Here is a 21,763-nt window from a genome sequence, read left to right on the forward strand (position 1 = left end):
ACCTTCTCTGCTGCAATTTTAGAAGCAGTAGCAGGGTGTAGAAGTTGTGCCAGATAAGGAGCTCTGCACACTCACACCTGTGCTCACCTTCCCTGGATCCAGCTAGGAGTGCTTGGCAGTGAAAGCAGTCAGGGCGATAAATGCCCTGGGCTGGGCTCTGCGCTCCCCTGGGCTGGGCTCTGAGCTCCCCTGGGCTTGGCTCTGAAATTCCTGGGTTTTGTTTTGAAATTCCCTGGGTGTGGCTCTGAGATTCCCTGGGCTTGGCTCTGAAATTCCTGGGTTTTGTTTTGAAATTCCCTGGGTGTGGCTCTGAGATTCCCTGGGCTTGGCTCTGAAATTCCTGGGTTTTGTTTTGAAATTCCCTGGGTGTGGCTCTGAGATTCCCTGGGCTTGGCTCTGAAATTCCTGGGTTTTGTTTTGAAATTCCCTGGGTGTGGCTCTGAGATTCCCTGGGTGTGGCTCTGAGATTCCCTGGGTGTGGCTCTGAGATTCCCCGGGTTTTGTTTTGAAATTCCCTGGGTTTGGCTCTGAGATTCCCTGGGCTTGGCTCTGAAATTCCTGGGTTTTGTTTTGAAATTCCCTGGGCGTGGCTCTGAGATTCCCTGGGTGTGGCTCTGAGATTCCCCGGGTTTTGTTTTGAAATTCCCTGGGCTTGGCTCTGAGATTCCCTGGGCTGGGCTCTGAAATTCCTGGGTTTTGTTTTGAAATTCCCTGGGTTTGGCTCTGAGCTCCCCTGGGCTGGGCTCTGAAATTCCTGGGTTTTGTTTTGAAATTCCCTGGGCGTGGCTCTGAGATTCCCTGGGCTTGGCTCTGAAATTCCTGGGTTTTGTTTAGAAATTCCCTGGGCGTGGCTCTGAGATTCCCTGGGTGTGGCTCTGAGATTCCCCGGGTTTTGTTTTGAAATTCCGTGGGTGTGGCTCTGAGATTCCCTGGGCTTGGCTCTGAAATTCCTGGGTTTTGTTTAGAAATTCCCTGGGCGTGGCTCTGAGATTCCCTGGGCTTGGCTCTGAAATTCCTGGGTTTTGTTTTGAGATTCCCTGGGTGTGGCTCTGAGATTCCTTGGGTTTGGCTCTGAAATTCCTGGGTTTTGTTTTGAGATTCCCTGGGTGTGGCTCTGAGCTCCCCGGGGTTTGGCTCTGAGCTCCCCTGGGCTGGGCTCTGAAATTCCTGGGTTTTGTTTTGAAATTCCCTGGGCTTGGCTCTGAGATTCCCTGGGTTTGGCTCTGAAATTCCTGGGTTTTGTTTTGAAATTCCCTGGGTGTGGCTCTGAGATTCCCTGGGTTTGGCTCTGAGATTCCCTGGGTGTGGCTCTGAGTTTCCCCGGGTTTTGTTTTGAAATTCCCTGGGTGTGGCTCTGAGATTCCCTGGGCTTGGCTCTGAAATTCCTGGGTTTTGTTTAGAAATTCCCTGGGTGTGGCTCTGAGATTCCCTGGGTGTGGCTCTGAAATTCCTGGGTTTTGTTTTGAGATTCCCTGGGTGTGGCTCTGAGATTCCTTGGGTTTGGCTCTGAAATTCCTGGGTTTTGTTTTGAGATTCCCTGGGTTTGGCTCTGAGATTCCCTGGGTGTGGCTCTGAAATTCCTGGCTTTTGTTTTGAGATTCCCTGGGTGTGGCTCTGAGATTCCCTGGGTGTGGCTCTGAAATTCCTGGGTTTTGTTTTGAGATTCCCTGGGCTTGGCTCTGAGCTCCCCTGGGCTTGGCTCTGAGATTCCCTGGGTGTGGCTCTGAAATTCGTGGGTTTTGTTTTGAGATTCCTTGGGTTTGGCTCGGAAATTCCTGGGTGTGGCTCTGAGATTCCCTGGGTGTGGCTCTGAAATTCCTGGGTTTTGTTTTGAGCTCCCCTGGGTGTGGCTCTGAGCTCCCCTGGGTTTGGCTCTGAGCTCCCCAGGGTTTGGCTCTGAGATCCCCTGGGTTTGGCTGTGAAGTGCCCGGGGTTTGGCTCTGAGCTCCCCAGGGTTTGGCTCTGAGCTCCCCTGGGCTTGGCTCTGAGCTCCCCTGGGTTTGGCTGTGAAGTCCCCGGGGTTTGGCTCTGACATGCCATGTTTTTGTGCAGGAGAAGTGTTTCCAGTACTGGCCTGACCAGGGCTGCTGGACGTACGGCAGTGTCCGCGTGTCCGTGGAGGATTCCATGGTGCTGGTAGATTACACCATCCGCAAGTTCTGCGTGCACTCGGTGAGGCCTGAGCTGCTCCCGGGCTCCGTTCAGTCCCGAGGCAAAGCTGAGAACATCTCAAAATGAAAATTCTTCCCTTGCAAGAAATTGAGGCTGTTTGAGAAATCAGAATTTTAGAAATTTAGCCAACACCTACGTAGTGATTGAGGCTAAATAACTGTGTGGTTGTTGGCTTTTGCTCTTGCAAATTAACTTTTATCAGTTGTTAATCACAATTACTTAAATATGTTTATAATAATAATATTTATAACAATAATAATTTATATTTATAACTTCTTTTAATATAACAATTGTGACCTGGCCCCTGTGGAACTTGGATTCCCAAAACATCAATTATGAACGATATTTTAGTTTATGAGTAGTGTAATAAATATATTACAGTTTTAACTTTTGCTGAATATTGGAATGGGTGTTACACATTTAACTTTTACAAAAATAACTATAATTATCAAATAATAACTAATACTTTTGCTGTTGTAGCTAACAAAAAAAATAATTCAAACGTATCTGTAAAATAAGTAATACCGTCTATATGCTTAAAAAACATTAAAAAAATATATAATCAGTAAGTACCAACTACTAAAACCACCAAACCAAAAGCTGTTGTGAAAAAGTAACACACAACCCTCAAAAAAACCCAATTCATCATTTCTACACAAGTCAGAAATCAAACCAAACTAAACAATTCCCTAAACATATAAACAAATTCAAAAGCATTTCTGAATGCATATCATATTTATAAATATGTATGTAACCAATACAAAAAAATGTATTTGAAAAAATTATTATAGTTAACTAATGTACCTCTAACTAAAACTACCCACCCAACACTATTTATTGCCCCTTTTATCTTTTGATTAAAGCTTTTAGAATTGTAAAAATAAAGCTGGTTTCTCCCAGGCAGGTAATTTGTGAGTGCAGAAGGGTGAGTGCCTCTCCTGGGCAGGGCAGCAGGGTGTGCCCAGGAATATCCCCTGCAACTCATGGCTGAGAGAGGGTCTGGATTTCTGGATTCCTGGATTTCAAGCCCAGGGATGCCTTGGGACTGCCCCGCACAGGAGCAGGGACTTGATCTGTTGGGGAAAAAATTGCACAGATTAAAAAAAAAAAAAAAAAAAGAGTGAATTTGGATATATTTGGTGTTGGAATTTGAAATGCAAGGGATTCTCAAAACTTTAATTCGAAGCCAATGCTTAGGATTAAACACAGGATTTGATCTGAGACCTTGGAAAAGGCTTCCAGACCCAGGTGCTGGAAGCAGAATGTGGATTTATAATTTAAAGCAGAGACACATTAAGCTAAGTAAAGGAAAGTTTAGAGTTTTAGAGTTTAAGATGTAGAAAAAATAAAAGTAATTACAGAGGTAAACATGGAGTTTAGAATGCAGCACTGTAGGTTTGTGTGTCATAACATGATTGGCTAAGAAAGCTGACACTGTAGCATGGGTCCATAAGGTGAAATATTTAAAGATTGGGTCAAAAACATAAATATCCTTGTTGGCAGTGTTTTATTGGTCAATAACTCCTTAAAATATCTTATAACTAAGGGTGTTGTGACCTTCTGAGCCATGCAGTGAAGATGTGAGCCCAACTCACCCTTCCTGCCTGTGTAGAGGATAAGAAAAATAAATGACATCATCAAAAACAATTCAGAGATCCCATCTCAAATTCCTTCCAAATTTCCCCACAAGTGAATTTTCACAATTTGGCTATTTGGAAGAGTCTGTCTCACTCTTTGCAATCCTGTCCTGGGATTATTCCACTGAAAATGAATCATAAATGGTGTTTTTACTTAGTGTTTGTATTTTACACACACTGTAAACTCCAAATCCTCGAGTCAGGCCTGGAGTGTGGCAGGGGAAAAAGCCATGAATAAAAACCGTGGCAGTTTGTTTGTTAATCTTTGCATGGAAAAGGAGATGTCAGACTCAGAGTCTGGGTGTTCCTGCAGCTCCACGAGGGATGCAAAGCTCCAAGGCTCGTCACACAGCTCCACTTCACCAGCTGGCCGGATTTTGGGGTGCCTTTCACACCTATTGGCATGCTGAAATTCCTGAAAAAAGTCAAAACCTTGAATCCTGCCCATGCTGGACCAATTGTGGTTCACTGTAGGTATGTATGTGCTCCTCAGACCATTCTGGTGGCTTGGCCTGGAGTTATCTGTATATATTTAGATTTTTAATTTTTTTTTTAATATTTTATAAGATTTTATGTATATTTTATATGTATTTTATATATGTATTTATATTTATAGATATATTTACTCACATATTTCTATTCAAGGGTAATAATCTGCTGAGTTTTTGAGGGCTGAGAGTAAAATAACTTTCCAAAGCTCTGTCTTTGCTGTCAGTTTAATACTCAAACAGAAGTTGTTGTTCTGCTGTTTGGGGTTTTTGTTATGAGGGATCTCCATTGTTTGGTATAAATCTGTTCTTTGTCAGAAAAACAGACTGGTGATAGAAATCTGTGGCCTTTGCCACTCAGTGCTGCTCTGGGAATTCATCCCCCACTTCTCCCACAGCCAAATCGCAGTTTTTTAATGGAAATTAGCCATGAAATGCCTGACAAGTTTGGAAGAAAGACTTGAATTCAAGAGACTTAAATGCTGCAATTTTAACAATGTGCTTCATCCAGTCCAGAACCAATTCCCACTCGTTGGTCACTCGCACAGGCACATCCTGCTGCTAAACTGTTGAAATCTTTAATGAAACTAAAACCAGACTCTCAAACAGTTGGAAGAGAATAATTGTGACTTCTAGAGCAGCTGTAAGCTCACCCCTGAGCAGGAAGTGGCTTTTCTGGAGCAATTGTCATTGCAAGGTTAGGGTCAAAAGAGCACAAGAGCAGAATGAAAAGAAAAGAAGAGCAGCTTTCTCTGTCTGGGTCTTGTTTTTAAGCAAAAAAAAAAGTTGTAAATTCCTGTATTTGCCTCTTTTTCCTTGCTAGAAATCATCCCTGGAAACGTGTGCTGGAGAAAATGAGGGTGTTTGTCCTGCTGGGATTCACCTTCTCCACCAGGTGTCATGAATAAAAAAAAACATTTCGCTGGGAAAAGCAGATTTGAGCTGTTGCAGTTGAGAATATTTTTATAGCCCTTTGCTGTGTGTGGAGCCTCATTCTGGGCTTGAGCTTTATTTGGCAGCAGCAGGAAATGCTGTGCTTGGTTTAACCTGCAGAAGGAAAGCCAAAAGCAAGGCAAATACAAAATAATTTCCTCAATACCTGCAGGGATTTAAATCTAAAGGGCCAGCAGAGCACGGTGAGGCTGCCGTGTGTCAGGGTGAGAAATGAGGGAGGACAGAGGTGACACTGAGCTTCCGTCCCACTTCAGGATGTGACACCACTGAATTGTTGGGAAAAGGAAAGGGAAGCCCATCAGCAGTGAGTAACCATCCATTTTTAGGGAGCCTGTAGGAAAATCTGCCCCAGGCACCCTGGCCAAAAGCTCTCCAGTGAGGTTTGGGAAGTGAATAAAACAGTGATTCAGCATTTGGGAGTCAAGGAGTGAAAACGAGGAGTGGCAGGATTTTCTGCTGATTCTTGTGTTCTATAAGTTTTTAGAACTAGGTGTTTTTTTTTGGAAGGAGAATTTTTTCAGGGGATGGAGAGGGACTGTGAGGAATGGCTGAGAAAGGGATGCCACGAAGCCAGCTAAGGATGGAGACACTCGGGGAGCTGCTGAGCTGGATGTCCAGGGTGGGGAAGTCACCAGCTTTAGCAGGAACGTGCAGGCATGGAATCCAGAGCTGGTCTGGGAACTGTGGGAGGGAACAGGGATGTGTAAAAAGGGATCATGGCTGGAAAGGGAGTGAGGGAGCTGAGCTGGGTTGAAACCCCCAGGAATGAGCAGTGAGGGGCCACTGAGAACTAGGGAGGGGGATCCGTGCTCAGAGGTGGCTTCCAGGGCTGTCAGGCGGAGAACAATCTCTTCTGAGTGGGAATTAAGACATTAGGACATGAGGGGGATTCCTTGTGGTGCCAGAGGGCCAACGTGGATGGATGGAAGGGAATCTCCATCGTCCCTCCAGACCTCTGGAATAGTGGAGCTCGTGGGTTTTGGTTGCCCTGCTGGTAAAGTGAGTGTGGAAATGAAATAATTGTACTACAAACGCAATTTTATTCTTTTTCTGGTCTTACTGAAAACCTAATGTTGCCTTGCTGAGAATTGCTTTGTATTTTTGAGCTCATGAGGGGAGAGGAGATGTTTTTATCGTGTTCCTGGAGGTGTTTGTGGCCACTGCAGCCAAGCAAACTGCCCAGAGGTTAAAGGAGAGCTGCTCATGACTAGTACAGGATGCCATGCCCTTTTCCTCTGGAAGGAAGAGCTGAAAGTCGCTGGAATTTTGTCATTTCTAACGGTTGTGCTCCCTCTCGTGGCTTTTAAGGATATAAAAGCCAAAAAGTGTTTAGGGATGGCAACGTTGGGAAATGCGGAGCTAGAAATTCCTTGAAGAATAATTAAAATTTTACCTTTACCTGAATTATTAAAGAGAGTCAAGCAGATTTTCTTTTCAAATGTGTTTTTAAATGTAATTCTGATGCCATCAGCTGGGGAGAGCTGGGATTTTATGCTAAAAGCACCCCTCTTTTTTTGCTGTCCTTGTTAAAATGAAAAAGGGGGAAGTTTAGATTGGATATTAGGAAAAAGTTTTTAATGGAAAAAGTGATAAAGTTCTGGAATGGCTGCCCGGGGAGGTGGTGGAGTCTCCATCCCTGGGTGTGTTTAACAAAGCCTGGATGTGGCACTGGGTGCCAGGGTTGAGTTGAGGTGTTGGGGCTGGGTTGGACTCGATGATCTTGAAGGTCTCCTCCAACCCGGTCATTCTGTGAATTCTGGGAATTTCTTTGCTGAAAGGGTGACCAGGCACTGGCTCAGGTCACAGGGGTGGAACCCATCCCTGGGGGGATTTAAAAGCCCTGTGGATGTGGCACTTGGGGACATGGGGGGGACCAGTTGGACTCCAGGATCTGAGACAGCTTTTCCAGCCTTAACCATTCCATGATTCCATGCAATTTAATGTTTCCCAGGAGCGTTTCAGTCCAGTCTGAGCACGAGGCTCAGTGCTGCAGCAGTTCCTGCGGATTTGGGTGACTCCAGGGATATTTTTGTGTGTTTGTTCCCTCCCCAGCGCGGGTGTGGGGCGCACGGGCACCTTCATCGTCATCGACGCCATCATCGACATGATGCACGCGGAGCAGAAGGTCGATGTCTTTGAGTTCGTCTCCAGGATCCGCAACCAACGGCCCCAGATGGTTCAGACTGATGTGAGTGCACTTCAACCACCCGAAATTCCAACTTTTCCTGGGCAGACAAGGAAATGCTGCTGCGTTCCCACTCTGTTGGGCAGCCCAGCGTGCCCCGTGCTGTTGGACACTTGAAAGTCGGGGCTTGGAGCAACCTGGGATTAGTGGGAGGTGTCCCTGCCCGTGGCAGGGGTGGGATGGATGAGTTTTAAGGTCCCTTCCAACCCAAATCATTTAGGGATTCTCTAATTCAAAAAGGCACAAAGCTCATTGAAGGATGTGGGGTGGGGCAGAAGATAAACGTGGAGAAGACCACTGTGAAACACTTCATTTTTAGGAGTCATTTCCAGGTTTTCCCATGCACATGAGAGTGGAATGTCAGAGAATATGAGTGGAAATGTGAGCAAAACTGGAAAACTCTGGTTTAGCATAATAATTTCTAATTATTATTATAACAATTAGGAGATTGTCACCAAACAGTGACAAGACAAAGAGCAGTGGTTTTGAAGTTAGATGGGATATTGGGAATTAGGAATTGTTCTCTGGCAGGGTGGGCAGGCCCTGGCACAGGGTGCCCAGAGCAGCTGGGGCTGCCCCTGGATCCCTGGCAGTGCCCAAGGCCAGGCTGGACACTGGGGCTGGGAGAACCTGGGACAGTGGGAGGTGTCCCAGGGGTGGCACTGGATGGGATTTAAGGTCCCTTCCGAGCCAGACCATTCTGTGATTTTTAAATAAGTGCCAGAATTCCTCATTTCCCTCCCTTCTTCTTCCTCTCTGTCCCTTCCAGATGCAATATTCCTTCATTTACCAAGCCTTACTCGAGTACTACCTCTACGGTGACACGGAGCTGGATGTGTCATCCCTGGAAAAACACCTCCAGACTTCCCACAATGCAGCCCCAAACCTGGTCAAAATAGGCCTGGAAGAGGAATTTAAAGTAAGTGTGGAAATCTTCCCCATAGGATTCCCAAGATGTAAGCCAAGAGGATGAAAGTGTAACCTTAAAGGTGCACAGAAGGGAAGAAGTTGTTTTATTTGGCGGTTGTTGTGAATGGGGCCTTGCTGAACATCCTGTTCCCTACATTCAGATTTTAATCTAGTTCCCTCATTCAGAGCTGTGTCATTCTGTGGCCTTTCCCTAAATGCTTTTTGTTTGTTTGTAAAAGAAAAGTGGAGTGATTCTCTGGGTGTGGTGCAGGTTGCCAGATCAGATAATGCTGGGAGAGGAAACTGGATTAGGTGCTCCTAGTCTGCATCCCAGTGGGATTGTTAACTCCGAGGTGACTGACAGCAGGGAATGTGCAGGGCTGGAGAAAAACCTCAAAGAAAACCCCAGAAAACCCATGTTTTATCAGCGGAGAAACCTCAGATGAAGAAAACCACACTGGCTGCGTGTGATCATTGTTTAAATGATTTTAGTTCCCTGAGGGAGCTAAATGATGGAATGATTTTCCCTATGGTAAAATATTTATTTTCTATATAGGTATAAAGTATTAATTGACATCTGGGTGTTAGCTGGAGTTGTCCCTTTGCTTTAAAGGACTAATTTAACCAGAATTTGGGAACTGGGTAAAGAAAATGATGTAAAAATAAGTTTGATGATAGAGCAACAAGTTCCAAAATCAACAGTATTGAGGGAAGGAAGGTTAGATGGGATATTGGGAAGGAATTTTTGGCTGTGAGGGTGTAAGGCCCTGGCACAGGGTGCCCAGAGAAGCTGTGGCTGCTCCTGGATCCCTGGAAGTGTCCAAGGCCAGGTTGGAGCAGCCTGGGACAGTGGGAGGTGTCCCAAGGGGTGGAATGGGATGGGATTTAAAGTCCCTTCCAACCCAAACCATTCTGGGATTCTGGGACTGTCATTCCTTCTGAATTTCTGTAGCCAGGAGAATGAGGTGGCTGCAGGCTCCCTGTGAGCGTGGCAGTGATTTTTTTACCCAGTAAAGGCACTGGAGAGCCCTGGCAGTGCAGGATGTGCTGGGAGCCACTCCTGCCCTGCGTGCTCAGCCCCTGTGTGCTCTCTGCAGAAGCTGACCAACGTGCGCATCATGAAGGAGAACATGAGGACTGGCAACCTCCCAGCCAACATGAAGAAAGCAAGAGTCATCCAGATCATCCCCTGTAAGAGCCCAGCTTCTCACCTCCAGAGAAAGTGCCAGAAATCCCTGCCTGGGAGCACACACTGGATCTGTCTGCTGGCAGAGCCCAGCTCAGCTCAGAACACGGCTCCCCTTACAAACTCATCTGTAAAAAATTCAGTGAATTGGGTTTTACTGAGTCACCCTAAAATCTGTTACAATCAGGGATTTTGGATTAAATAACTCAGCAGTTTCACTTGTTAAACCACCCCTTTTCTGTGTGATTCCATGCACGGTCTGAGCAGCACGGGAATGTTTGCACCTGAAAACTAACATTTCACAGAAAAGATTGGGTGGGTTTTGTTCTTCCATGTGCAGTTGGCAAAAGCAAGACTGGACTCAAAATTAAGACTAGACTTGTTTTAAACTGGACTCAAAACTAAGCCCAGGCTTTTTTTCTTTTTTTTTCCCAGATGATTTTAACAGAGTTATTCTGTCCATGAAAAGAGGGCAGGAGTACACAGATTACATCAATGCTTCCTTCATAGATGTAAGTATACAACATTTCCATGCATTTCCTTTTAAAATCAGAGATTTTGCTGCTGCTGCTAGGTATTTTTAAAGAGGCACAATCAGCTTGGCTTGTAAAGAACATGAGCTTTGTTTATGGGAGTTTCCAAATGCATTTCTTATCTGGTGTTTTTAATTTCAGTTTAAATTGTTGAGCAATTTGAACCTTGTTGTTAGATTTATAAACCAAAACTTTTATTAAATTCTGACCAAACAAATAAGCTGCACAATTACGGCCAGTGATTCCATTATCTGGGTCAGGTTAACAGGTGTAAATATTTGCTTTGCTGAGAAACAGAAAAGTCAGTGTTGAGCACAGGGAAAAGCTGTGACGGTGTTTGGCAGCCAGGCTTTACTTGAGCAGAGCTGGATGAATTCCAAGCTTTCTTCCCAGCTTCCTGTTGGAAGCTGAGCATGGGATTGTGTCTTGTTTTTGTTGAAATATGAGAATTAATCATGTCCTTAAGCAGTAAAACTCCGTTAGTGACTGAGGGTTGTGGATTCCATGGAGATCACACCTGCATGGAAAGAAGGAGAGGCTGGATGTGACCCTCAGAGCCTTGGGGTTTGGTCACAGGTTGGACTTGATGGTCTCAGAGGTCTTTTCCAGCCTCATTGATTCTGTGAAATAAAGCTGGGCCTCAAACCTTGAGGCAGAAGTTCATTCTAGAGAAAGCTGGGAGCTGCTGTTGTGATAATCTTGTGGAATCTGGTCCTGCAGGATCTCACCCCCTCAGCCATGACTGGAGAAATTCACCTGAGCACTGTGAGTTTGGGGGAGGTTTTAGATCCACAGAATCGCTGAGGTTGGAAAAGCTCTCTCAGACCATCGAGGCCAACCACCCCCAGCACTGCCAGGGCCACCACTGCCCCATGTCCCCAAGTGCCACTTCCATATGGCTTTAAACCCCTCCAGGGGCACTGCCAACACTTTCTGTGGGGAAATTTCCCCTAATGCCCAACCTGCACCTTCCCTGGTGCAGCTTGAGGCTGTTCCCTCTTGTTCCCTGAAGGAGAAGCCCCCGTTCCAGCCATGATGTCCCCATGAGCACCGTCCCTGTCCCCAGGGTGACCCTGCTCTCTTCCCGCAGGGCTATCGGCAGAAGGATTATTTCATTGCCACCCAGGGCCCCCTCCCTCACACGGTGGAGGATTTCTGGAGGATGGTGTGGGAGTGGAAGTGCCACACCATCGTGATGCTCACCGAGGTCCAGGAGAGGGAGCAGGTACGTGGGAAATGGATTTGAAACTCTCAAAGCCCGGCAGAAGGCTTCACATGGTGTGCAAACCTTGAGATAAATGCTGACTTAGAAATGCCATGGAATAGGGCAGGCATTGTTGAGAGAGAAATGGAGCTAGAAACAAGTTTCAAAGGCTGGCCTTGCAAATAAGACTGGATACTTTGGAGAAACAGAACTGTGAAAGATGCATTGTAGTGGGAGCCACTGTCGTAGTTGAGATGGAGACAGCACAGAGCAGCACACTCCATTTTCAGAAGGCTTCAAACAGTTTTTATTATAGCATGGATGCTTTTTATACATTCTTACAAAGCTCATCAGTTTATACTTTACTCACTGGTCAGGACAGACAAAGTACTCACTGGAATAGGCAGCTGCAGTTTCTCTTCCTTACCTTTCTTTCTTTCTTGGTTTCTATGTCAACGACCTTGCTAGACAATTCTTTCAGGAGTACACAAAGATCAAACTTCTCTCTGGCTCACAGAAGTTGCTGTAAAACCTCTTCCACAACCCACGAGGGGTAATTTTAGATTGGCTTTAAGGCATTTACAGCATGGTGTGGCAAAAGCTGATAGGCCAAGAAACACTTACAATGAATTGGAATTAGGAAATAGCTTCTGATTGCGGTGGCATGAATTATAACATCTGTATTGTCTCACTTTCCACACAACACTGAAAATGGAATAAAAGTTTTCAAAAGGCCTCTCAGTTGCCCCACGTCTGGGTCAGAAAAGGGCCTGATGTGACACGTGCCCACCCTGCAGCCCCACACTTCCCTTCCCACCTGCAAACCACGAGCGTCAATACTGGAGAAACAATTTTTTTTTTGCCTAAAAATTCCAGCAATCTGAGATTTTTTTTGGCTTTTCGTAAAATGAGCACTTGCTTCACTCTTTGGTTGTGAGGCAGTGTTGCTGCTTTTTCTGGCATTGCCAGGAAACACAAAAAACCTGCAGAATATTGTGATTTTTGAAAGCTTCCAGTTTGCATCAATGGATGCCTGACACGAGACAGAGTTTTGGGAATTGGGAACAAACTTTTGTGTAAACTTTTATCTCATTTGTCCCAGTAAAAGCTCCTGTTGCTTATTCTGAGCCTGTCCTAATTTGATTAAAATATGAGAATTAACTCATTATTTGATTTAAATATGAGAATTAATGTAATTAATTAATCAAAGAGTCCTGTGCTGCAGCTTGAAAATTCTGGGTTCAGCAAGGGTGTTGTGAAAAGCTTTTTCTTGGTGGTTCTGGAAGGTTTTTAACATCATTACCTTGCTTTCAGGAATTCCATTTATTATTCTACTCTGTTTTAAAGCAATATGTGCTATTTGGGCCTCTTGAGCCCTTTTCATCATGATGGTTTCTATTCAAGAAATATTTTATCACTCTATTCTTAGTGTTTAGAACACACTTATTATGCTGGATGTCCCTTCTTATGCCAGAGATTCATGACAATGTAGATAACTGGGGAAAATAAATCAAGGAATATTTGCAATTCTCCGGATTCTGCAGGAAAAATGCTGCCAGTATTGGCCGTCAGAGGGCTCTGTGACTCACGGAGAGATCACGGTGGAAATCAAGAGTGACACCCTGATGGATGCCTTCAGTGTGAGGGACTTCCTGGTTACATATAATCCGGTAATTCTTTAAAATTCCAGCGGTTTTTGGGTATTTTTTTTCCATCAGAAGGCATTCAGAAATCTGGTTATGTATCTTAAATTCTGGGATTTCTGTCTAAACTTAAGTGTGGTTAATCAAAAGCTAGCGTTAAGAGGACGTTTACATGAAATAATTTTGCTAAAGTCCCTAAAAATTCTGATCAGTAGAACGGATGGTTGCAAAATGGGGGGTGGGTTTTGGGGTTTTTTTAACTGTTTTGTCGTTGCTATTATTCCTAGATTTTCCTGCCATATTCCACATAGGTATCAAAGAAAATTTGATTCAAGATTTTTCACAAATTTTGGGTTTGGGTTGGAAGGGACCTTAAAACTCATCTCACCCCACCCCCTGCCATGGGCAGGGACACCTCCCACTATCCCAGGTTTTTGCAAGCCCTGTCCAACCTGGCCTTGGGCACTTCCAGTGTATCCTAAGTGCTTCCCAGAGGAAACAGCTGTGCAAACCAAAGGAAAATTGCAGGGGGCAGCTATCAGTGGGTGGGGGATTTAGAAACAGAGCTGCCAGGATAGAATCGTGGAATATCACTGGAAATAAAATCACCAAGGCCCTTACTATGGTACGGACCAGGCTGCAAATACTCTCCTGTAGCAGCACAAAATTGCTGCTGCAGGTGTTCCAGGCAGGAATTGTGTTTCCACCTGGGAGAAACAAGTGGCTGAAGGATGTTTTCCTGCTGGCAGAGCAACCAGGAGAAGCAGAGCAGGCTGGTCAGGCAGTTCCACTTCCACGGGTGGCCGGAGATCGGGATTCCTGCCGAAGGGAAGGGCATGATCGACCTCATTGCAGCTGTGCAGAAGCAGCAGCAGCAGACAGGGAACCACCCCATCACTGTGCACTGCAGGTGAGCCCCCTCTGCACCTCAGCTTGGCTGTTCTGTGCCCCTGGCATTCCTCTTTCATGGGGATTTTTGGAGGAATTTTGAATGAGTTAATGATGGGACCATCATTTTTAGGTGATGCCATTTATTTTTCCTATCTTCTACACAGGCAGGAAGGGCGAGTTTGGCTCACATCTTCACTGCATGGTTCAGAAGGTCACAAGACCCTTAGTTACAAGACCTTTTTAAGGAGTTATTGACCAATAAAATACTGCCAACAAGGATATTTATGTTTTTGACCCAATCCTTAAATAGTTCATCTTATGGACAGTGTCAGCTTTCTTAGCCAATCATGTTATGACACACAAACCACAGACCTGCATTCTATGTGTTTACCTCTGTAATTACTTTTATTTTTTCTATATCTTAAACTTTAAAACTCTAAACTTTCGTTTACTTGGTTTAACATATCTCTGCTTTAAATTATAAATCCACATTCTGCTTCCAGCACCTGGGTTTGGAAGCCTTTTCCAAGGTCTCAGGTCAAATCCTGTGTTTAATCATAAGCTTTGGCTTGCAGGCCCGGAGTTCTGAGAGTTCCTTGCATTTTGGATTCCAACACTCTTTTCCCATTTTTATCCCAGTTCATGTCCCAAACAAAATGTGTTTTCATTGCAGTGCTGGAGCAGGGAGAACGGGAACCTTCATAGCCCTGAGCAACATCCTGGAACGGGTGAAGGCTGAGGGGCTCCTGGACGTGTTCCAGGCTGTGAAGAGCTTGAGGCTGCAGAGGCCACACATGGTGCAAACACTGGTATGGGATTTACCAGGCCTTTGGAAGGGAGTTCTGTGTGTAAATATCCTTGGGAGAGGAGAATAAAAGGGTTTTTTGCAGGTTGGCATAAATGATGCATGGTGCATGCACAAGGCACAATCAGGGTTTTACAGGGGGTTTTAGAGCATGTCTGAAAATACAATTTGGTTGAATATTCTCTCTCTTTTAGGAACTTGAGGCAGTGAAACTAAACGTATTTTGAGTGTTGCAGGTGATAAAATATATTAAGTAAATGGCTTTCAAGCTATTTATCAGTTGTTCTTTCTTACCTTAAAATGTCTGGGCATAAATTGGAATCCCAGAATGGTTTGGGTTGGAAGGGACCTTAAAGCTCATCCCATCCCTACCCCTGCCACGGGCAGGGACACCTTCCACCATCCCAGGCTGCTCCCAGCCCCATCCAACCTGGCCTTGGACACTCCCAGGGATGTGGAAATCCTTGGAAACATCTCTGACTTGTTTGAAGTCTTTCAGGTTTTCCTTCAAGTCATTTACAACTACTATCTGAAGCTTAGTCCAGATGCTTTTCCCTATTGAGTAAATATAAAACAGTTTTTTGAGACTTTTCTGAACTTGAAAATACATAAAAATATTGATATTTTTGATTTCCATAGCAGCTTCCATTCAGCAATCTGAAACCTCTTTAGAAACAATTGCCTCAAACCCTTTTTCCGGGGAGATGTTTTCTCACAGATAGGAAGAAAGGGGATGAAGAAATGGAATTGGATTACCCATGCTCAGGCTGAGAGAGGGATGGATGGGATATTGGGAAGGAATTCCTCCCTGGGAGAGTGGGGAGGAGCTGGGATGGAATTCCCAGAGCAGCTGTGGAGTTTCCTTCCACAGCTGCTGAAGGAAAGTGATGCTTTATCAATAATCTAAATTTGGGTTTTCCCACATCCCTCACTGGTTCTGTCGGGCAGCTATCCAGAATGAGAAGAACTGACTTGAAATTAATTCTTAGGCTCTAGAATAAGCATGATTATCATGTTTTATATTATTTGTTAAAGAAATTCCTCCCTGGGAGGGTGCTGGGCTGGCACAGGGTGCCCAGAGCAGCTGGGGCTGCCCCTGGATCCCTGGCAGTGCCCAAGGCCAGGCTGGACACTGGGGCTGGAGCACCTGGGACAGTGGGAGCTGTCCCTGCCATGGCAGGGGTGGCACTGGGTGGGATTTAGGGTCTCTTCCCACCCAAACCATCCTGGGATTTCCTGATTCCCTGATTATCCCTGGGCACTGCTCCGGAGTTTCTGCTGTGAGCAGCTGGGTTTAAATCAAAAGCCAGGCCTAAGAACTGAATCAGTTTAAGAAGCATCTCTGAAAAAGCTCAAGAAATCATTTTAACCAAAGAGCAAGGATCAGCCTGTGTCTGACCAAAGGAAGAGGAACCATTGGTTTTATTTAAAATAACAACCAGAAATCAGAGCAGACCAGTCCTCAGCTGCTGGTCCCAGTTAGGACATGTTGAATTTACCACTGGGATTTGCAGAATTCAGATTTTCTCAGTGTAACCAAAAGCACATTTTGCTCTCTTTCCCTTGTTTTCCAGGAACAGTATGAATTCTGCTACAGAGTGGTACAAGATTTCATCGACATCTTTTCAGATTATGCTAATTTCAAATGAGAATTCTGCCTTATTTTTTAATTTGTCTGTATAAATAGTTGTATATTATGTTAATTTATTCCGTGTCACTTGGATTGTTGACTGAACTGTAAATACAACGTTGTGCTGGCTCTAAAAGTTTCATTTGCTGTATAAAGTTGTTTCTTAAATATAAATATCTTCTAAAGCGAAGTATAATGTTCTTATACTGTATAGCACTGTAAGATGGGATAGAAATCTTTATTCTCAATAACAAAAAGTTAATTATTTTTTTCCTTTGAATTTTGCCACTTATAAATATTTATCAACATCGTTATCTCCCGATTTTTGAATTTTTTGACAGGTGATTTACAGTTCATCCTAAAAAAAGTGAATTTGGGTGCACATGTTTGAACTTGTTTTGCTCACCAGGGAAATATGTTCACCATGAAAACAGGTATTTAATTTTCCGGGCTGTTTTAAAGAGCTTCCAGGTTTTGTTGGATTTTGAGTCATACTGTTCATAGGAAAAAATCAGTAGAAATACAGATTTGAATTTTTGAAGTAACGGAACTTTCAAAGCCATGTTAATTTGGTTTTTTTTTTCAAAATATTAAGTTGACTTAGGCAATAATGTGATTTTTAGAATATTTTGCATATTTGAAAAGTATATTTTGCAGCACCTCAACTTGTCTACTTGAAGAGAAAGGCCAGAAATGGAGTTAAAAGCATCTCTTCTCTATAAACACCTGCATAATTTCCCACTTCTTTAAAATAAGAGATGAACTCTTATTCCTTGATTTGACTCAGCACGATAATTAAGAGGTAAAAATTGGAAAAAAACATTTTATGAAGAGTTTAATGCCAGAAACATTGAGTATTGTAGCAGAAGTTCCTCCAGGTCCTTACCTTCCCAGAAATGTTATCAAAAAAGGACTTTCTTTAAGGGGTTTAGGGTTGTGTACAGAGATATATTTTTATTGAAAGTACTACTGAGAATAGAATTGGTGACAGAAAATATAAAAGTTTTTATTACAGCCCTGATCAGGGGCTGGGAAATCCCCAAAATCACAGGGCACCCAATTGTTGAATAATTACCAAATTTACCTTTCCCACTCTTCCAAAAGCATCTCTGACTTAATGAGCACAAAGGAGTGCATCTGTAATTAATTAAATAACAAATATGCAACATTTCTGTTTCGTCCAGCCAGGCTTTGGCCGTGCAGGACCAAAGCCTTATTTCAAACAAGCAGCTTAAACGGAGCTTTGCCCTGCTGTTCTTGCACTATTTTATCCCATTCCAGTGGAATCTCATTGCACCTTGGAGCAATGCAAGGGGATGGGAAGGTGCCCCTCGGTCTCCTTCCATTCCAGCCTGGCTGGAAAAGGTTTGGGATGGGAATTCCTGAGCCCCCAACCCCCAGAGTGCCATTGGCTGTTCTTGTCTTCCCATGCCTGCACTCCTGTATTTATTTGTACAGTAAATGATGCACTTCCAAAACGAGATAGTTTAAAGACTAAACCTCGCTCGTGAGTCTCTGGGAGAAGAAACGTTCAAGCCACAGGGCTGGGTACTGGAAGTGGAGCTGAGGAAGGGCATGTTCCTGAAATTCCATCCAAATGCAAAGAGCCAGAATAAATTCGGCCTGGAAATGACACAGTGGGGTCCAGTCTGATTTATAGCACAGACTCCCAGAGGCTGGAGGATAATGCAGAGGAATTCCCATTTTCTGATCCTGGTGCCAGGACCTTTCAGACCATTTAGCCCACATTTGAATAATAATTTGTCAGAATTTTGGGTCCCTGAGGTGAAAACTTGGGGTGAGTTGTCCATGAAGTCAATCTCAGTGCAGGGAGACTCCAAAAGGTTGGAAAATAAGGCAAAGGAATTCCCATTTTCTGATCCTGATGTCAGGATCTTTCCAATCATTTAGCCAGCATTTGAATAATAATAGTAATAACTTGTCTGTTAGGCAGATTTTGTGGGTCCCTGAGGTAAAAAGTGGGGTTGAGTTGTCTCGTGAGGTCAGTCGCAGTGCAGGGAGACTGAACAGTTGGAAAATAATGCAAAGGAATTCCCATTGTATGATCCTGATGTCAGGATCTTTCCAGCCATTTAGGGGGCATAATAATAATAATAATAATAATAATTTGTCTGTTGGGCAGATTTGTGGGTCCCTCTGGTAAAAACTGGGGCTGTCTCCTGAAGTCAGTCTCAGTTCAGGGAGACTCCAGAAGGTTGGAAAAGAAAGGAATTCCCATGTTATGATCCTGATGTCAGGATCTTTCTGACCCTTTAGCCAGCAGTTGAACTATAAGAATTAATTTGTGTGTTGGGCAGATTTTGGGGCCCCTGAGGTAAAACCTCATGTTGAGTTGGCCACGAGGTCGATCTCAGTGCAGCAGTGGTGGGATGTGAGGGTGTGGGGGTCCCACAGCCCCCCAGGAGCTGCAGCACAACTCCAGCTGCCCACAGGGTTCCCAAAAGCCTCCTTCCAGCCAGGAGCGGGATGGAGTTCAGCTGGAACACCAAATCCTTGGTGGGTACTGGGATTTTAGTTGATAACCAGATTGAGATATGGAGGAGGGAAGAGAAATGCCTAAAATAGAATCCAGAACTCCCAGCTGGAGCTCCACGAAGGTTTTTGTGGAATTTGAAGAGCTCCCTTGGCAGTCACGGTGTGTGCTCGATGGCTGGAGCTCTGGCGAGTGTCTTGGTGGATCGGAATTTTCCTTTGAATCTCCGTCTGTTGCATGGAATTCCTTTAAAAGGCCAAATAGTTGGATTGGAGGTGTCCTTCTGATCCGTCTGTGGTTTTGGTCACTGTGTGACTGGACTGTTCATGTGTTCAGAAGGTCCCAGCTCAGCTCAGCTTCCCAACGTCCTCACCCCACAGTCCATGAATGCCATGGACTCCCTGTCCCCGAAGCAATCCCTTAAAAGTGCTTGGCTGACTTGGGCCTCAATGAAGAATGCATACTGTAATTAGCAGTGTTTTTTAGGCTATTTTTATGTATTTTTTAAACTTTTAAAATGAGCCTGTCCACCTCGTGTTCAGTCTTCTGAAATGTTTGCGTTTCCCTCGTCCCATTTTTCATGTAAAGTTACTGGAACTTTTCTGTATAACAAAAATGTATTTAATTTGTCAAATCTTTATAATATATGTATGTATTATACAGTTTCAGCTCTTATTATTTTCTTTTCTTATGTTTCTAATTTGATCTTGCTGTGTTTTTAATGCCAGTGAATGTGGCTGAATTATTTGTATATGCAAATTGCAAGATCTAATACATTCTGATGCAAGAACAAAGCTTCCTTTTTATTCTCCACCTGCTTTATTTCCTTTAAATCGTTTAATTTCATTCCTGTGTTGTATGTTCATTTGAATTAAGCATTCTAAAAGAGTTGAAATCCATTATCTAGGTAAGTAATTTTTCAGTGCTTATCTGCAGCTGTTTGGGAGGAAAATTCTGATTTATTTTGGGACTGAACATTGTGCATATAAAGGGTGTAGAAACTCATGGAAGCAGTTAGTCTTCCCAAACTGTCTGGATAAGTAAGATCTGATAAAATAAATATAGTAAAATTAAGTTAATATAGTAAAATAATCCTGTGGTAAACTGTGGTGTGATACCAAGATAAAAAAGGATCTAAACTTCCACCTGTGTCACCAATCATGAATTGAAAGTTCATTCTAATTAACAGCAATTTCTTAATTCATTTTGACAAGTTTTGCATTGGACATCTATTGTAAACACAGGTGAACCCAGTGGGAAGAATGCTGGTGTGTGACTCCAGCTCAGGAGGCTGAATGATTTCTGTATTAGAACTGTGTTATAATACATTAATATACTGTTTAAAGGAGATACCAAAACTACAAACCTACTCGTTCTAACTCCCATATCCAACTCCTCACAACTCGTGCCCCTCTCTGAGAGTGCAGCCACAGGTGGGTTGGATTGGCCATCAGCTCAAACAATCCTCACCAGAATCCAATCAAGCAATCACCCCAGGTAAACAATTCTCCAAACACATTCCACAGGGGAAAAACAAGGAGCAGAAATAGAAATTGTTTTCTCTTTCTTTCTCTCTGTGCTGCTCTATGAAAAATCCTGAGAGAAAAAAGAATGTCCCCGCAACAGGCATCTTGCTAAAATTAACCCAGAAGGCCCCGCTGTTGTAACAAGGGAGGGAGGTTTGTGTAAAGCAGGAGTAGCTGCTCAGGGGTTCCATGCTAATGTCAAATCAAATAGGATTTCATGATTTCTGTTTGACCCTTGTCTGTTTCCCCTGGCCCACCCCACACCTCCCATTTGGGAGATGCCTCTTCAGGGTAGGTAATTTTAGGAATTTTTTTTTTTCCATGGTTGTTGGGAAGACCTTTTCTGCATGTCCTTCCTGGGCATTGTTCTAACATTGGCAGAATGAGAGGAAATGGCCTCAAATTGTGCCAGGGGAGGTTTGGAAATCAAAATTTCTTCCTGGAAAGGGTTTTAAAGTGTTGGAAAAATACCTGGGGCAGTGGTGGAGCCCCCATCCCTGGAAGTGTTCAAAAAATGTGTGGATGTGGCACGGAGGACATGGGTTAGTGGTCAACTGGTTGGTAGGATTTGATGATCTTTTCCAAACTTAACAAATCTGCTTCTAATTTGCCATTGCATGTAAAAGCTGTTAATTTTTTTAAGAGAAGTTGATAAAATATTTTGTGTGATTGGGTCATGTACTTTCATGCAGCTTGTGTGACCACTGGGAGGGAACTGTGTGTGAGGACAGGCAGGTGCCTTGGTGTGGTCTCAGAAAAGAGAAGAATCTCAAATATTTATCAGTTATTAATTAATTGTTGGTTAATTTAAATAAATAGCGGTAATTGTAATTGTTGATGACACAGCAAGCTTGGATATTTCTGTACTCTGATGGTGATACAGTTGGTTTTTTCCTTTTAAGGTTTTTTCCTTTTTTACTTTTAAACATTACAAAAAAGATACCATAAAGACCTTCTTGTTCCTTATCTGGTTCTGTTTTGAAAAACTCAACTTTTAGAAAAAAAAATACACTTTAATTGTAACTGTCCGTGAAATTTATTTATTTTACTAGGATATTTAAACAGTGTAAAGTAAGGCAGATCAAAGAGGTGTTTGCTCTGCACAAATGTCAAGCTCTGTTTTGCCTGATGCAGAAATTGTTGAATTGAGAATTTTCTGGGCCACTGAACTTCCCGGGGAGTGTTCTTCATCTGAGGAATTAAAGGATTAGGATGTAATTTAGATCTTTTGGTGAGAGCTTCCTTCTAATGACTTTTATCCATTTTCTGTGCTGCTTTGCACAGAGGAGGGGAATTACTCAATCATTAATCGAGCTGACACCTTGCCAAGGAAGTTCTTTGTGCAAAGAATCCTTTTCGCCTGATTCCATTGCATGAGAAACAACTCCAGCATTTTCCTGAATTTTCCTGAACTCCAACTATCCATAAACATGGAACAGAAGATCCAGGCTGGGACTTCTCACCAGCTGGGTGGACAAAAAGCAAGGAAAACTCTCCCAGGTGGGA

General features: G+C 43.7%; 1 protein-coding gene across 8 annotated transcripts in view; it reads left to right on the top strand.

Annotated features, from left to right (window-relative positions):
• Window positions 1–16,787, top strand: part of PTPRE (protein tyrosine phosphatase receptor type E) — a 97,664-nt gene extending 80,877 nt beyond the window's left edge. For all 8 annotated transcript variants that reach the window (XM_068198337.1, XM_068198336.1, XM_068198333.1 and 5 more), the window contains 11 exons: window positions 2,053–2,172; window positions 4,123–4,283; window positions 7,304–7,439; window positions 8,206–8,355; window positions 9,443–9,536; window positions 9,967–10,043; window positions 11,155–11,289; window positions 12,813–12,938; window positions 13,661–13,821; window positions 14,476–14,611; window positions 16,182–16,787. In XM_068198337.1, coding sequence (XP_068054438.1) covers window positions 2,053–2,172; window positions 4,123–4,283; window positions 7,304–7,439; window positions 8,206–8,355; window positions 9,443–9,536; window positions 9,967–10,043; window positions 11,155–11,289; window positions 12,813–12,938; window positions 13,661–13,821; window positions 14,476–14,611; window positions 16,182–16,256 — 1,371 coding nt within the window. In that variant the 3' untranslated portion in view covers window positions 16,257–16,787. The remainder of the gene's footprint in view (window positions 1–2,052; window positions 2,173–4,122; window positions 4,284–7,303; window positions 7,440–8,205; window positions 8,356–9,442; window positions 9,537–9,966; window positions 10,044–11,154; window positions 11,290–12,812; window positions 12,939–13,660; window positions 13,822–14,475; window positions 14,612–16,181) is intronic.
• Window positions 16,788–21,763: the final 4,976 nt, after the last annotated feature.

This window comes from Anomalospiza imberbis, chromosome 8 (assembly GCF_031753505.1).
Source record: "Anomalospiza imberbis isolate Cuckoo-Finch-1a 21T00152 chromosome 8, ASM3175350v1, whole genome shotgun sequence".
Taxonomy (NCBI): Eukaryota; Metazoa; Chordata; class Aves; order Passeriformes; family Viduidae; genus Anomalospiza; species Anomalospiza imberbis.